The sequence below is a fragment of the Zootoca vivipara genome, chromosome 12 (genome assembly GCF_965207765.1).
Source record: "Zootoca vivipara chromosome 12, rZooViv2.hap1.1, whole genome shotgun sequence".
In the NCBI taxonomy this organism is placed as follows: Eukaryota; Metazoa; Chordata; class Lepidosauria; order Squamata; family Lacertidae; genus Zootoca; species Zootoca vivipara.
Genome location: NC_142595.1, coordinates 34960574 through 34975762, shown reverse-complemented (window position 1 = coordinate 34975762; position 15189 = coordinate 34960574). Strand labels below are relative to the sequence as shown.

Here is a 15189-nt window from a genome sequence, read left to right as displayed (position 1 = left end):
TCAGCGGAATAGATAAGGATGTCATCCAGGAAGACCAAGCAGTTCTTGAAGAGAAGGGACCCCAGGACGTGGTGCATGAAGGCCTGGAAGCATGCTGAGCCCCCTTGCAACCCGAAGGGCATCACCAGATATTCAAAAGAGCCCAGAGGCGTGAACATCGTGGTTTTCCACTCATCGCCTTCCCGGATCCTGATCAAGTTGTACGCCCCCCTCAGGTCTAGCTTGGTGAAAATCTTGCCCCTGCGTGCCGCTGTCAGGAGATCGTCCACTCTGGGCATGGGGAAAGCCACTGGCTCTGTCACTGAATTGAGCCATCTGAAATCCACCACAAGACGGCGCTGTTGCGTGTCTTTCTTGTCCACCCAGAAGACCGGGCTGCCCCCTGCTGCCTTGCTTTCTCTGATGAACCCCCGTTTGAGGTTCTTGTCTATGAACGCACGCAAATCCTCCAGTTCCTGATCTGACATGGCGTACAGCTTGGCTGGGGGTATCGTTGCCCCTGGCACCAGGTTGATCTGGCAGTCGAAAGACCTGTGTGGGGGTAGGTGGTCGGACTCCGCTTCGCTGAAGACCTCCTGCAGGTCCCAGTACAGCTTGGGTATCGCCTCACCCCCTTTGACATGCATGGTGGCCACCGTGGCTATTGGAGGCCCCTCCCCTGGTTGGTGCTGCATGCAATGTTCCAGACAAAAGTCCGACCCAAACGTGATGCATCTCTGGTGCCAACTTATGGAGGGGTCGTGGCGCGCCAGCCAGCTCATTCCCAAAACGATGGGGGGGGGTCTGAGATGGTTGTGACGTTGAAAGCCAGTGTCTCTGAGTGCCTTCCCACCGTCATTCTCATGGGGGGGGGGTTGATGAGTGATGGCCCCTCCCAGCAACTCTCTGCCGTCAATGGTGGCTACGTGCAGGGGAAAATCCAGCTGCAGAAGCTGGATCTGGTGCTCTTCTGCAAAGTTTCTCGAGAAGAAGTTGGCTGAGGCACCACTGTCAATTAAGGCGAGGACCGTCAGGGGATAGCCATTTGGGAGCGTTAGCGTGACTTCTAGAACCACTCCTGCTCTGGGAGGGGTGGGCTGGCTCTGCTCCTCTCTGTGCGGGTGGGCGGGCTGGGGCTGTTGTCTGCTGACTGTGCCTGGCTGCTGCCCCTTGTCTCCTGCAGCCAGGCGGTCTCGTTTCCCTGCTGTGGTGCTGCTTCAGTGGGGGAAGGTACAACCGTTCCCGCCTTTCCTTGCCACTCTCTGCGATGAGGGCAGTCTCTGACGCGATGCCGGGGGGAGTTGCAGAGAAAGCAATTCCCGCCTCTTCCCTCCTTGCGTCTTGGCGCCGCCGGGGTTTGAAAAGCCTGCGCGCGCGCTCCACCGATCTCCATCGGTTCCGGCTCTGGGCTTGGTCTGGGCGGGTCTGGGGGCGGGCCCTGGGGTGGGGTTTGGTGATGTGGTCTGTCCTGGGAGCGTGGGAACCAAGGTTTTGCTGCGCGCGTCGCTTGTTTGTCATTCCATCTGGATTCCTGTCTCACCCCCACCGCTAGCGCCGCTTTGCTTAACTCATCCATAGTTCGCGGTTTAGGACCTCTTGCCAGCTCATCCTTAACGTCTGCGTGCAAACCCAGGTAGAAGGCTGATTTCACTGGCTCACTTTGCAGATCCCACCCCAGTTTGTGCACCAGCATGGTGAATCTCGCCCAGTAGTCCCTAACTGTCGATTTTCCTTGTGTTAAGTTATGAAGCTCCTCTTTAGTGGCCTCCATTTCACTGTCACTAGCGTACATTATTTTTAAAGCTTCTAGAAATAATTTTGCGTTCTTCATGCAAGGATTTTTTTGCGCGATGAGCGGTCTTACCCATTCTCGGGCGGCCCCCGTCAAATGCTCTATGATAAAGGAGACTCTGTGCGCGTCATCTGGGAATTCTGCTGCATGCAATTCCAGCGCATAATTTATTTCTGTCTCGAATCCTAGGTACTCCCTAGGGTCGCCGCTAAACTTGGTGACTAGGCTCTGTCCCCTTCTCACTTGGACTAGCTGCGGCTGGGGCGCCCCCCCACCTCTAGCGGCTTTCTCCTCTTCCAACTTTTTCTGCAGGTCCAATACCATCACCCTTAGCTGTTTCTCAGTCTCCTCTTTTGTCCTCACCTGGTCCACCAGCTTGTTCAGCTCCTCCTGCGCCCCTCGCGCTTCCTCCTGAGCGGCATGCAATTGCTGCTGTGCCTGCGCTGTGAGGTTCCGTAGCTCCTGCTTCGCTGCTTCGGCCTCCAGCCTCCAATGCTCAGCCTCTTGAGCGCTCATCGCTGCACTCCAAAGTAGCCAAAAAAAGTTTCGGAGGTTGCTGTCAGAGGGCCTGATAGGGCTACTCTAGAGTAACGACTCCAGCATGGTCTTTTAAGGCTTTTATTAAGTGCTGATTATTTACAGTGTTCAGAGCAGTAAAAATGCATCCTTAAGGTGAGGTGTCAGAACCTCCGAATGGCGATTGGCGCGTTTTCTTCCAGCACCAAAGCTTTGGCAGACCCAACCTCTTCCCCCTACGTTTGCGTCGCAATTCGGGAGTTGGGGGGATTGGCCTCCCCCCCGTGCGTCCAACTTCCTGTCCCACCTGAGGCATGGGCTCCACAACCTTGCCTGAGCCTCGGACACCACTTCCTGACTCTCCGCTGGAGGCAGAGCTCTCCTTACTCTCTCCAGCGCTTGGGGATGGGCTGGAACTTAAGATGGGAGGGACTTCCCTGTATCCCTTGTCCCTCACACTGACCATCACTTTGAGATGGTAAATACTTTAGTTCCCTAATCTCTTAGGCATATCGATAGTTTGCTCATCTTAACACATACTTGCTAGGCTGTATTAGCAGAGAGGTATAAGCCCCTACAGTCCAAAGACAACTGGAAAGCTTTCCCCATTTCCTTCCTCCTTGCAGAGAAATATTTGAGGTCAATTTGGGAGAGTCAAAATGGCTTTCTGTACTATTTCAGACATGTGGTTAGGGTTGCCAGACTCAATAGAGGACAGGACTTCTGTGCCTTTAATTGCCCTGCTCTCTGGAAACCTTAAATAGAAACCAGCAGACTCTTTGCTTGGAAATTAAACAAAGGGTCTGCTGTTTTCTCTTTAAGGTTTCAAGACTCAAAAGAGAGCAGGGCAATTAAAGGCACAGAAGTCCTGTCCGCTATTGAGTCTGGCAACCCTACATGCAGTTTATATACTTGTGTATTTGTTTGCCTTGTACATTTATGAACATTTATTCTATATTTGAGACCTTAGAATTATTATAATCCCCACCACCTCTTTCCTCTCTTCCCTGAGGTCTTCAGCACCCTTTCACCTTTATTTATTTTTATTTTATTCAACAAAATTTATATACAGTGGTTGACTGAACAGCCTCTATGTCAGGCATCCCCAAACTTCGGCCCTCCAGATGTTTTGGACTACAATTCCCATCATCCCTGACCACTGGTCCTCTTAGCTAGGGATCATGGGAGTTGTAGGCCAAAACATCTGGAGGGCTGCAGTTTGGGGGATGCCTGCTCTATGTGGTCTTTGTGCCCTGCCCTCTCCATAGATTTCTTTGATGAGGCCCAGCTGGAGGAGGAGCTGGAAGTGGCCATTTTGGAAGAAAGCCAGCCTATCAACAAGAACGAATCAGCTCCCAAGAACGGCTGGCAGGCCAAACAGAGAGAAGGTGAGAGGGGCGGGAGAGAAGAACCAGGTTGCTGAACATTCACCATTGTGATACCCTTAGCGGTTGCTAAGCAGCTGCCTCCGATGCTCGGTTGCAAGGCAACAGAGCTGAGTCAACAAGACTCGTACTGCTTTGCACATGTCCAAGGACAAAGTTCTCCTATGCAGAGAGGGGTTCCCAAAAGGCAGAGGCAGCTATATTAGGCAGTCTGCAGGGCGCGCAGGTACCCCAATGCGGGAAATACCCCTGCTAATGTTCCTAGTTGATTTGAGGGGATTCCCGCTACTAGTCGCTTCCTCAACACAGAAGGTCTGAAAGCTAAATTTATGAGGAGGAGATAGCTGCTGGTGTGGTTTCTACAAGGAGTTGCTGTGGGAATAAGGAGTAGCAAAGTTTTTATCCCTGTTCATTCCAGATATACAACATTTAGTGAATCCTAAGAGAGCTTTATAATGGATAATAATGTTGTTGCCACTCACCAGATTGTTGCATTCCAGTCTTGTCTGCCTGTGTTTTCCCCCAGACCTGAACTGTGGGGAAAAGGAAAAAAATTATAGGGCTTATCTGCCCAGTGTAGGTAGGCAAAATTCGACCGAGGCTTCAGAACTAATGTGCCTTTAGTTAAAAACTTCCCCCTTCAAGCTTCTGCCCGTTTTATTTCTTCCTGCTCAGCAGAGCTTGTGATGAATTGCTGCTTAATTAGTCACTCTGGTAACAGGGTTTGGAGGAGAAGGCTTTCATTGTTAGTTTGTTGCCATCTTTTATTTTCTATTGTAGCAAAATCATTAAAAGTAGGGATTTAACCCTTTCCCCTGTGCCATATCCTGAAACAGTCGCCACCAAAGTGGGTATAATACGAGAAATGGCAGCTTCAAGAGAAGTGGCAAATTAAATCGGCAAGTGGTGCTACGAAAAGGGTTACGTTGTGAACCGCCCTGAGATCTATGGGTGAGGGGTGGCATACAACTTTAATAAAGAATAAAAGAATAATTAAATTACAGTACCTATCCCCCACTCCCCTAGGAACAGGGCTTCAGTCCAACCTCCTTGTAGGTCTTCCTGCAACAGGTTTTACAAAAAGAAACCGGGAGATCCAATCAATAATCTCCTACTTTGGGCCTCATTTTAAAATAGCAAGTTTCTAGTTCTGATGCAGATAAGCTGAAAAATGTGAGAGCACAGTCTGGTGAAATCACAGAAACCAGAGAGACTGAGCCAGACTTCCACTGATCAAATTCCAGTGGGAATTCAGGGCTTCCTGTATTTCCTTCCCCCTTCCCATGGTTGGACACTTAACAACATAAATAATGCCATTTTTCTTATTTACACCCCCCTACCCCAGGGACCCAGGTGGCGCTGTGGGTTAAACTACAGAGTCTAGGGCTTGCTGATCAGAAGGTCGGCGGTTCGAATCCCTGCAACGGGGTGAGCTCCCGTTGCTCGGTCCCAGCTCCTGCCAACCTAGCAGTTCAAAAGCACGTCAAAATGCAAGTAGATAAATAGGAACCGCTACAGCGGGAAGGTAAACGGCGTTTCCATGTGCTGCTCTGGTTCGACAGAAGCGGCTTTGTCATGCTGGCCACATGACCTGGAAGCTATACGCCGGCTCCCTCGGCCAATAATGCGAGACGAGCGCGCAACCCCAGAGTCGGTCACGACTGGACCTAATGGTCAGGGGTCCCTTTACCCCTTTACCTTTTTACCCCAAGTTACAGAACTGGCCTTTTGCTGGCTTGCTGTTTAAGGCACATTTCATGCATAACCCCTGAGGTCATTGTCATCTTTCCCTTACCACCTGCAGGGCGCCCCAATGCCCAGCGACATAGCCAGGCTTCCAGGTCAAAGAAGGAAGTCTTGTCACTCAGAGAGGCTGTTCCGTCTAACATTGTGGACATGGAAGGCGAGGCTCCTGGCTGTGAGTTCCAGGCATCCCTGTTGGAAAAGGAGGCCTCATCCCCAATACAGAAAGCTCCATCCATCATCATGGATATAGAAGGTGAGACTCCAGAGTTTTGCATAAGAGTACAAGGAGGCATGGAAAGAAGAAAAGCCCCCTCTTGAAGCAAGGGAGTATGAGCTTGTGCTTTGAGCATGTGCCCTGTTTCTAAATAACCGTTCCAGGGAAGCATGTACAGTCATACCACATGTTACATACCACATTCAGGATGCATCATTTTGGGATACGGACACGCCGAACCCAGAAGTCCCGGAACGGGTTACTTCCGGGTTCAGCACATGCGCAGAAGCACTAAATCACGCTTTGTGCATGCGCAGAAGCCCCGAATTATGTCATGCGCAGACGCAGCGCTTCAGGATGCGGCCTTTTCAGGTTGCGAACGGGCCTCCGGGACGGATCCCGTTCGCAACCAGAGGTACCACTGTATACTCGTAACAGGGCAGGGAAAATGGCATTTAAAGCTGTACATATGCGAGTAGTAAGATAACATGCTACTGCTGCAACGTTTTCCGTATAAAAGCTGCTGCAAAAAAGGCAGCTCGGAAACTTCCATTTTAAATGCAGCTGCCAAGTGGTGGGACACACCAATTTTGCATCGACTTCATTGGTTCCTAAACAGTTTCCAGGCTCAAGCTTAGAAGCCACCTTGATAATTACGTAGTATTAAAGTGACCATGTTAGTTAATAAATTACATTTCCCCCACCTTTCATACAAGGACCTCACAGTGACATACACAGTTCTCTCCTGAAGTGTAGGTGGGTTCCCATGAGGCAAGACACAGTGATAACAGCAAGGACCTTTATTGAACTACATGACTGGGAAATGGGCAAAGGAACTGCTTATATACATTCCTGAAAGCCTGGGCCACTCCCACTCCCAACATGTTGTTGTTGTTTAGTCGCTTAGTCGTGTCCGACTCTTTGTGACCCCATGGACCATAGCACGCCAGGCACTCCTGTCTTGCACTGCCTCCCGCAGTTTGGTCAAACTCATGTTCGTAGCTTCGAGAACATTTGGCTGTCTAAACTTCCAAACTGTGAATCACAACTCAGGAGTTCAAGGGCCAATGGCAGAGGCCCAAATCTTGAAATGTTCTGTGATTGGACATCATGTATCAAATCAGAACACAGGAGCTCAGAATCCTTAGTCCAGACTCAAGCTCAGGCAAACACAGACCACTGAGTACATAACATCTCCCTTCCACATTTAATCCCCACAACAACCCTTTGGGTAGATTAGGCTGAGAGGCAGTGGCTGTCCCAAGGTCACCCAGAGATCTTCATGGCTGAGTAGGGGTTCAAACTTTGATCTCCAGGTCCTAGTCCAGTACTGGCCGCCCTTTGCTTCAACACAAGATCAGGAATGGGAATGAGCGAGCAAGTGGGGGATGTGCGGTGGATCTGTGTTTAATAAGATAGAGTGCAAAGAGTGTGCCAATGGGTTCATGGAGGGAGGGAGGAAGCAAGGAAGAAGTAGGAAGACAACAAGGCCCATCTTCTTACATGATTCCCCTTGTCAAAAATGAGCCATTATTCCTAAACTGCATGCAGACAGGAATATCCATGACTGGTGTGTGTGTTCCTTGGGTGTGCAGAAATTACATCCGATCTTAAAAATATATATGCCGAAGTGAATATACAGACACGAAGCTATCCTATATGAGCCAAACCACTGGGCCACCTCGCCCAGTATTGTCTATTCTGACTTGCGGCATTTAAGCGTCTCAGGCACAGTCTTCCCCATCATTTGTTACCTGACATCAATCCTTGCTAGGCTGCTTCTTTCTTTTCCTGGAAACGCTGCGGGGTATATAGGGGCACATTGGTGAATGACATGGTTTGTGTGTTATGTACTTCCGGTCTCTAAAAAATAAGGCAAGGGTGGGGAACTTTTGGCCTTCCAGATGTTGTTGAACTGCAACTCCCATCAGCCCCAGAAAACAGGGCCAATGGGTAGGGATGATGGGAGCTGTAGTTTAGCCACATCTAGAGGGCCAGAGACTCCCCATATGCCTGATACAGTACAAGCTCTGAAGCAGCCCTGGGACAGGAGATAGAAGGTGGTGTGGAGACAAGGACAAGCCAGAAGAGGGCAGTAACAGATTTGATTTCACATCTTAGACCATTTCGAGAATGAACTGCAGAGAGAAGACGTGGACCTAGAATCTACAGGGTCCAAGGATACCACTGGCGAAGTCTGCCATGTTGACACACCGCTCAGTAATTCTGACAGTGAGGGGGAGTCATCCCAGGAGTCGACTGTACCACCCTCACCCATGGAAAAGCCCCGGGACCGGATGCTCACACACAGAGGTGAGTGGCCTTCCAGCTGGAAGGGGATCATCTGCCAAGCTGCTCTTTAACTGATCTTGGCTCGGCGCAAAGATTTCTGAGATATAGCCAAGGGCACCAGCAGAGTTGTGTGCGTTTCTGCAGCTCTCTGCAAGCATCTAGTTGCGTGATGTTTAGCACAGAATTAAGTGTCATGAGGAGCTTAGGTAGCTGGGGTTTTTTTTTGAAAAAACCAACAACTTTCTAGCCTTCATGGCTGTTAAAATAGGCATGCAATGTATAGGCTATGCCCTTGATCTAAAGAGGTAGAAGGGAGAGACAGAGAGAGATTAGTGGCTGGATTCCACCCCATCCTTTGCAATCCTCCTTGCTCTTCTCAGGGTCTCTCACCAATGGAAGGAGAAGCCAGAGTGAGGAAGATGAAGACGACGAAGAGAAGGATGACGAAGATGAAGACTTCAAGGACAAGGATCAAGACATCCTTATGTACTTCCGTGAGGAAATTGACTCGGCCACCGTAAGAGCCTACGGCTGAAATTGTGCATCCCCTTTTCAAGCATCTGAATGATCACTCAGGATATATGTAGCTGGGCACATACCATATGTTTAAAGCGCATGGCTTCCCCCCAAAATCATTGTAGTTTACATATATAGTACTAACATACCATATATTCTGGCGTATAAGACGACTGGGCGTATAAGACGACCCCCGACTTTCCCAGTTAAAATATAGAGTTTGGGATATACTCGCCGTATAAGAAATACGACCCGGCGTATAAGTCGACCCCCGACTTTTGAGAAAATTTTTCCTGGGTTAAAAAGTAGTCTTATAAGCAGGAATATACAGTACTTACAATCCCTGGCACCCTTATCAAACTACAATTCCCATGATTCTTTAGGGGAAACGCCTCATGCTTTAAGCAGTTGTGCTAATGTGAGAGAAGCCCCACCCCCACCCCACCCCCCTATCCTAGCTGTTGTCCTGCAATTCTAAAGGTAAAGGGACCCCTGACCATTAGGTCCAGTCATGACCAACTCTGGGGTTGCGGCGCTTATCTCGCATTATGGGCTGAGGGAGCTGGCGTACAGCTTCCAGGTCATGTGGCCAGCATGACAAAGCCGCTTCTGGCGAACCAGAGCAGCACACGGAAACGCTGTTTACCTTCCTGCTGTAGTGGTACCTATTTATCTACTTGCACTTTGATGTGCTTTCAAACTGCTAGGTGGGCAGGAGCAGGTATCGAGCAATGGGAGCTCACACCGTCGCAGGGATTCGAACCGCCGACCTTCTGATTGGCAAGCTCTAGGCTCAGTGGTTTAACCCACAGCGCCACCCGCATCCCGTCCTGCAACTCTACTTGGGTGCTATTCCATAGGTACACCTTCACCTCACCCCAGCGCCAATTCATTCATTGTCCCGCTGCCCTGGTCTCCACAGAAACGGACATGGTTGGGGGAAATTATTGTCAGTTTCGACAGACAAATTTGGGGTGGTTGAAAGAACTAGTGCATTTGTGGAAATTGACAATGCTGTGTCTCTCTCCCCTTTATCCGTGGCTAGAGAACAGTAATGGAAACTGGCCACAGTGAAATGGACAAGCTTTCCCCCCTCAACATACTTTTATATAGGGAGAAGTCAAAAGGTGAAAAAAGGCACTCCCAAATATGTGGAAAGAATGGTGGGTGAAGGACTAAAACAATGGGTTCAGATGGAACACATCTGTTGCTGTGCTGCTCCCTTGAAGGGCAGTGCCACAAACTTAAAACATGGTCTACAAATCCTTCAACTGTCATAGTTTAAGAACGTAAGACATGCTTGCTGGATCAGGCCAGTGGCGCATCTAGTCCAGCATCCTGTTCTCACAGTGGCAGACCAGAGGCCCGTGGGAAGTCTGCAAACTGGACATGAGCACAAGAACACTCTGTTTCTGCTGAAGTACCTTGGAAACTGTGGTTCTTTTTGTGGGTTTGCTGAGAATTCTCTCTTAGAGGTTCTTTAGGCCAGGAGGAGATTGGCCGTGCGTAGGCCTACATAACAAGTGCCTGGTTTTCTTCTCCAGCTTTACCCCACCCCAACACACACCCTTTAAAAACCAGGGAGTCAAAGTTTGCTATTTTAAGATTTATGTTTTAGCACAGAGCAGGGCCAGCCCAAGGCATTTTGGCACCTGAGGCAAAATGGTGCCCCCTCCCCGCCAGGGAAGAAGGGGTGAGTGAATATCTACATCAGCAAAGGAAGGGAATAAAGATATACACTGGGATCTGCTGCTCCTGTGGATCAAGAAGCCTGAGGCGGTCACCTCACATTGCCTCATGGGCAAGACGGCCGTGGCACAGAGTATTCCTTTTACAAGGTCATAAACCATACAGGAGCGAAGAGCCTATTCTCTGCAATAATTGCTTAAGTTGTGTTTAATTAGGCTTGGGAAATCCCAAGTTGATCCGACATTAGTTTTGAGGGAATTAATAATCAAATAGTCTGAGGTGTCTGATAAAATTTGTCAGCTTTTGGCTCTCCAAAAGTTGTTGGACTCCAACTCCCAATTGCCCCACCGAGTATTGCCCATGACCAGGGAAGCTGGGAGTTGTAATTCAATAACATATTGAGTGCCATAGGTCCCCCATCCCTGCCCTAGCCTCTCACAGAACTATAATCCACAGGATTCCATGTGTTTGAAGCCATGGCACTTGTGGTCCCCACATAAGAGCAAGGCGCCAATCAAGCAGTTAAAGGAGAGAACAGTTGCCTTTGACAGAGCTTCCCCACCTCGTTCCTTCCAAAGCACCTCTCACAGGGCTACCTGAGGACAATCTTGCCTTGGGAAGGAAAGAGAGAAGACTGTCTGAAAAGCTGCCTACCATCTAATTCCTAGTATTCCACCTGAGGGCATTTCATTTCCCTCCTTCAGATGGGGTACTTAAGGACCATTGTGCCCCAAAGGGAGGAGAGGTCCAGTTATCCAAAATGATTCCTTCCCCCTTGTTACTTGTCTTGGTTGTTTTGTCGTTTTAATTGATGATGATGATTACTATTTCCATGTTAACTGCTTTTGTGAGGTTTCCCCCAAAAGCAATCTCTAACTAGCCTTAAGAAGCAGCCTATCCTTATTTTTTTCCCCTCTCAGTCTCCCAGTGAAGAATGTAGCACCCCTTTGTCGCTCAATTTGGATGACCTAGAAGAATTTGTACTCAAACCCGCTCCTCAAGGCAGTACAATCCAGTGTCGCATCACACGGGACCGGAAGGGAATGGACAAGGGAATATTCCCCTTCTACTACCTGCATCTGGAGATGGAAAATGGAAAGAAGGTATCTGCAAGCGAGAAAGAATTCTGTGCCTTTAGAAACAACAACAACAACAACCCTGCTTTCATGGACTAGAGCAGGGGTCAGCAAACGTTTTCCACAGGGGGCCGGTCCACTGTCCCTCAGACCTTGTGGGGGGCCAGACTATATTTTGGGGGAGGAAATTCCCCCACATGACCCTCCCCTCCCTTCTCCACAGAACCGGATGCGCCCCGGTAGCTGCTTACCTGTGCCTTGCAAGAGGCAGGGGTTGGCAGCGGCAGAGGGATGATGAGAGGCGTGAAAGGGTTGGCTCAAGAGAGAGGCTGCTTAAAATGGCGCTCAGCCAACCGCGGCTCAACAAAGCCCAGCCCCCTTCCTCCTCTAGGCAGGGCGGGGAAAAGCCAGGAGGAGGGAGGGAGGAGGTGCCGCCGCGGTGTATGTGAGGTAGAGGGGGGGAATGGCGCAGCCTGAACAATCGGAATCCCCACACCGATCCACATGGCGATTCCCAGTCCATCCGCGGGCTGGCTCCAGAAGGCAATTGGGCCAGATCCAGCCCCCGGGCCTTAGTTTGCTGACTCATGGACTAGAGTCCCATCAGATGCCTTACGTGGTGGGGGTATATAGTGAGAAAGAAAAGGTCAGAAATGGTAAACAGTGGGGTCTAATAGGAAAGAAAAGTCTGGCAATTCAGTTATGGCGGCAATCCTGGGAGCTCATCTCTCTCTCTCAATGGATGGCTTCCAGCCTCATAAGGGCCTGGCCTTGCCAACCTCAAGAGTGATGTCGTTAGAGGCAAAATGGCAAGTGTCTCACGTGTGCCAGCCCTCACACTGGTGTATGTATTACCCTCTCTCTCCTTCAAAAGATGTTGCATGGAGGAGGTCCCAGGTACAATCTCTAGGCATGGCCAGGAGAGTCCCCTGCCCGAAATTCTGGAAAACTGCTGTCAGATAGTAATGAAAGGCTAGACGGATGCATGTTCTTAGTAGGTTGCAACAAGCTTCAGATGAGGAAGGTGTCAGTGGGGATATCCAGACTAGTAATCTTATCAATAATATTGTACAAGAGCCTCTAGGTAATTACTCTAGAAGGAGGTGCAGTTCGTACCGCTTCCTGTGATTTGACACTGCTTAGCAATTATATCCCAGGGTTGTTTTCCAATACATTTGGAACTCCACTGGAGATGTTAAAAGTAGGTCATGAGGGACCTGTGGGCCTCCAGATCTTGCTACAGCTCCCCATGGCCATTCTTGCTGGGAGTTGTAGTCCCACAACATGGGGGGGGGCAAGTTCCCCACACCTGCGATAAAGTCTCTGCAATTATTCTGGATGGAAGCGGCTTAGAACTGGGACGGAGACCCATGGGCCTGTAGAGATCATTGGATTCCATCTCGCATCCATCCCAGTCAGTGCAGATGGCGCTGGCGGCCAGGGAGTTGTAGTCCAGAGAGTCCCTGGGACGGGAAATGTAAAGATACCTGTGTGGATCAGAAAGGGGATGCTGGCCATTGCGGGAGGGAGGCTTGCCAGGGGCCCGCCTCACTGACCTCACTGTGTATTCTCCTTCAGCGATTCATTATGTCTGGACGGAAGAGGAAGAAAAGCAAAACTTCCAACTACCTCATTTCACTAGACCCCATTGATCTGTCAAGGGATGGAGATAACTTCATTGGGAAAGTCAGGTGTGTCTGTTTCAACCTCATCTTGCGTTGGCAGGGCTGTGGCACAGTTGGGAGGGTACCTAGTTTGTGTGCAGATGGCACTGGGTTCAATCCCTGCCATCTCAGGAAGCTCAGGTGATGTGAAAGACCTCTGCCCGAGACCCTGGAGCGCTAGGGCCTGTCAATGTTACCCTGCTGTGGTCACATCACCCCAAACATCTGCAGCACCTTTTTGTTGTCGTTTAGTCGTGTCCGACTCTTCGTGACCCCATGGACCATAGCACGCCAGGCACTCCTGTCTTGCACTGCCTCCTGGTCAGACTCATGTTCGTAGCTTCGAGAACACTGTCCAACCATCTCATCCTCTGTCGTCCCCTTCTCCTTGTGCCCTCAATCTTTCCCAACATCAGGGTCTTTTCCAGGGAGTCTTCTCTTCTCATGAGGTGGCCAAAGTATTGGAGCCTCAGCTTCACGATCTGTCCTTCCAGTGAGCACTCAGGGCTGATTTCCTTCAGAATGGATAGGTTTGATCTTCTTGCAGTCCATGGGACTCTAAAGAGTCTCCTCCAGCACCATAATTCAAAAGCATCCATTCTTTGGCAATCAGCCTTCTTTATGGTCCAGCTCTCACTCCCATACATCACTACAGTACTGGGCAAACCATAGCTTTATCTATACCACGGGTGTCAAACACAAGGCCCGGGGGCCTAATCCGGCCCGCCAGACCTCGTCATGTGGCCCGCGTAGCCGCCGCCGACATTAGCCGCTGACAGTAGTTCTGGAGCCTGCGATTGGCCGAGGGTCAAAACCGGGGGCGGGGCTGCAGGCGGAGGCCGGGGCGCTGGAGCCGCGCTGACGGCCTTGGCCAGGGAATTTCAATTTCGAATGAGGCTGAGGGAGGCGGTGGCACAGCGGCCAGACGGGGAAGTGAGATGCAGGAGGAGGAGGAGGAAGCCCGCCGAGGAGGTAGGAAAGCCCTACAGGCGCCGCCGGCAAAGTTGGTGCCGGGACGGAGCAGCGCTGGATTTATTTATTTTTGGCGGGCTTTGCTGTTGTCTCCGAGAGCGAGTGAGGCGGCACTGGGGAGCCGCCGCCTGCCGCTTCCCTTCCTCTCCTCGGCTGCATCCAGGAGGTGGGCGAGCGAGCGGGCAAAAGGGACGCGGAGTGAGCCTGAGGGGGAAGTAGGTGAAGCGCAACAGTCGCTCTCTTGATGGAGCCAGGTTTCTCTTCCCTCTTCCCCCGTTTTCTCCTCATAGACACTCGGGAGGGTGCCTGGCTTTTGCTCTGCCCCCCCCCCCCCGAGCTGCCCTTTGGCTTCTCAGTTTCGGCGGAGCTGCTCCCCGGGGGGCGGCCGGGAGGGAGGCGGCGGCGACGGCACGGGTTCCTGCTCTTCCCGCTCTGCCGCCGCCTCCTCTCAGCCCCTCGTGATGTAGGGCTCCAGATGGAGTCGCCTCGCGGTTTGAGTAGGTGGGAGGGGAATTTTTTTGGGGGGGGAGGTTTTCAAGCCTCCTCTGCCTGCAGTCCCGGTAGGGAGAGGCGGCGGCGAAGACGACAACAGCGCAGGTGGGGGGAAGAGCAGCTCTGAGGCGAAGATGCACGTCCGCTGGGGCTGCCGCCGCCTTCCTCCTCGGGAAATCCGCTGCCCTCCCTCAGCGCGAGGGGAAGGGACTCTGGCGCTGAGGAGGGAGGATGCAAAAGCAAAGCAGGGAGTTGGCGCTGCATCGCATGTTCCTGCCCCTCTCCAAAGCATGGGGTGGGTTGCAGCGTGTGGCATCCTGCCTAGCGGGGTTTGGGTGTGCGCAGGGCGGGAGAGGGAAGCCCTCTTTCCATCTGCAGGTTTTTAATCCCAGCAGTGGCTTTCTCCTTCCTGCCGAAGGTTTAGTTGAGCCCCCCCCCCGGAAGCCGTAGATCCCCACCATTTGTTCAAATTTCCCTCGTTTACATCCCCTCCCACACACGCGCCACGACGCAGGAATGTGATCCGCGTGGAGGCGGGAATGAGCTTACATTATTACAAAAAACAGTAATAATTGAATGCAGTGACAATAATTTATGATAATAAAGAGTGGACACATAGTCCTACAGACACAACCGGCCCTTTGAGAGTGACCAAACTGCTGATGCGGCCCCCGATGAATTTGAGTTTGACACCCCTGATCTATACGGACCTTTGTCGGCAAGGTGATGTCTCTGCTTTTTAAGATGCTGTCTAGGTTTGCCATTGCTTTTCCCCCAAGAAGCAGGCGTCTTTTAATTTCATGACTGCTGTCACCATCTGCAGTGATCAAGGAGCCCAAGAAAGTAAAATCTCTCA

The 15189-nt window shown here is 51.0% G+C and overlaps 1 protein-coding gene across 1 annotated transcript in view; it reads left to right on the top strand.

Annotated features, from left to right (window-relative positions):
• TULP2 (TUB like protein 2) overlaps positions 1-15189 on the top strand; it is a 32512-nt gene that overhangs the window by 13388 nt on the left and 3935 nt on the right. The window contains exons 6-11 of the mRNA XM_035135897.3: positions 3556-3675; positions 5477-5671; positions 7754-7945; positions 8305-8441; positions 11050-11232; positions 12784-12896. Of these exons, the coding sequence (XP_034991788.1) occupies positions 3556-3675; positions 5477-5671; positions 7754-7945; positions 8305-8441; positions 11050-11232; positions 12784-12896 (940 nt within the window). The remainder of the gene's footprint in view (positions 1-3555; positions 3676-5476; positions 5672-7753; positions 7946-8304; positions 8442-11049; positions 11233-12783; positions 12897-15189) is intronic.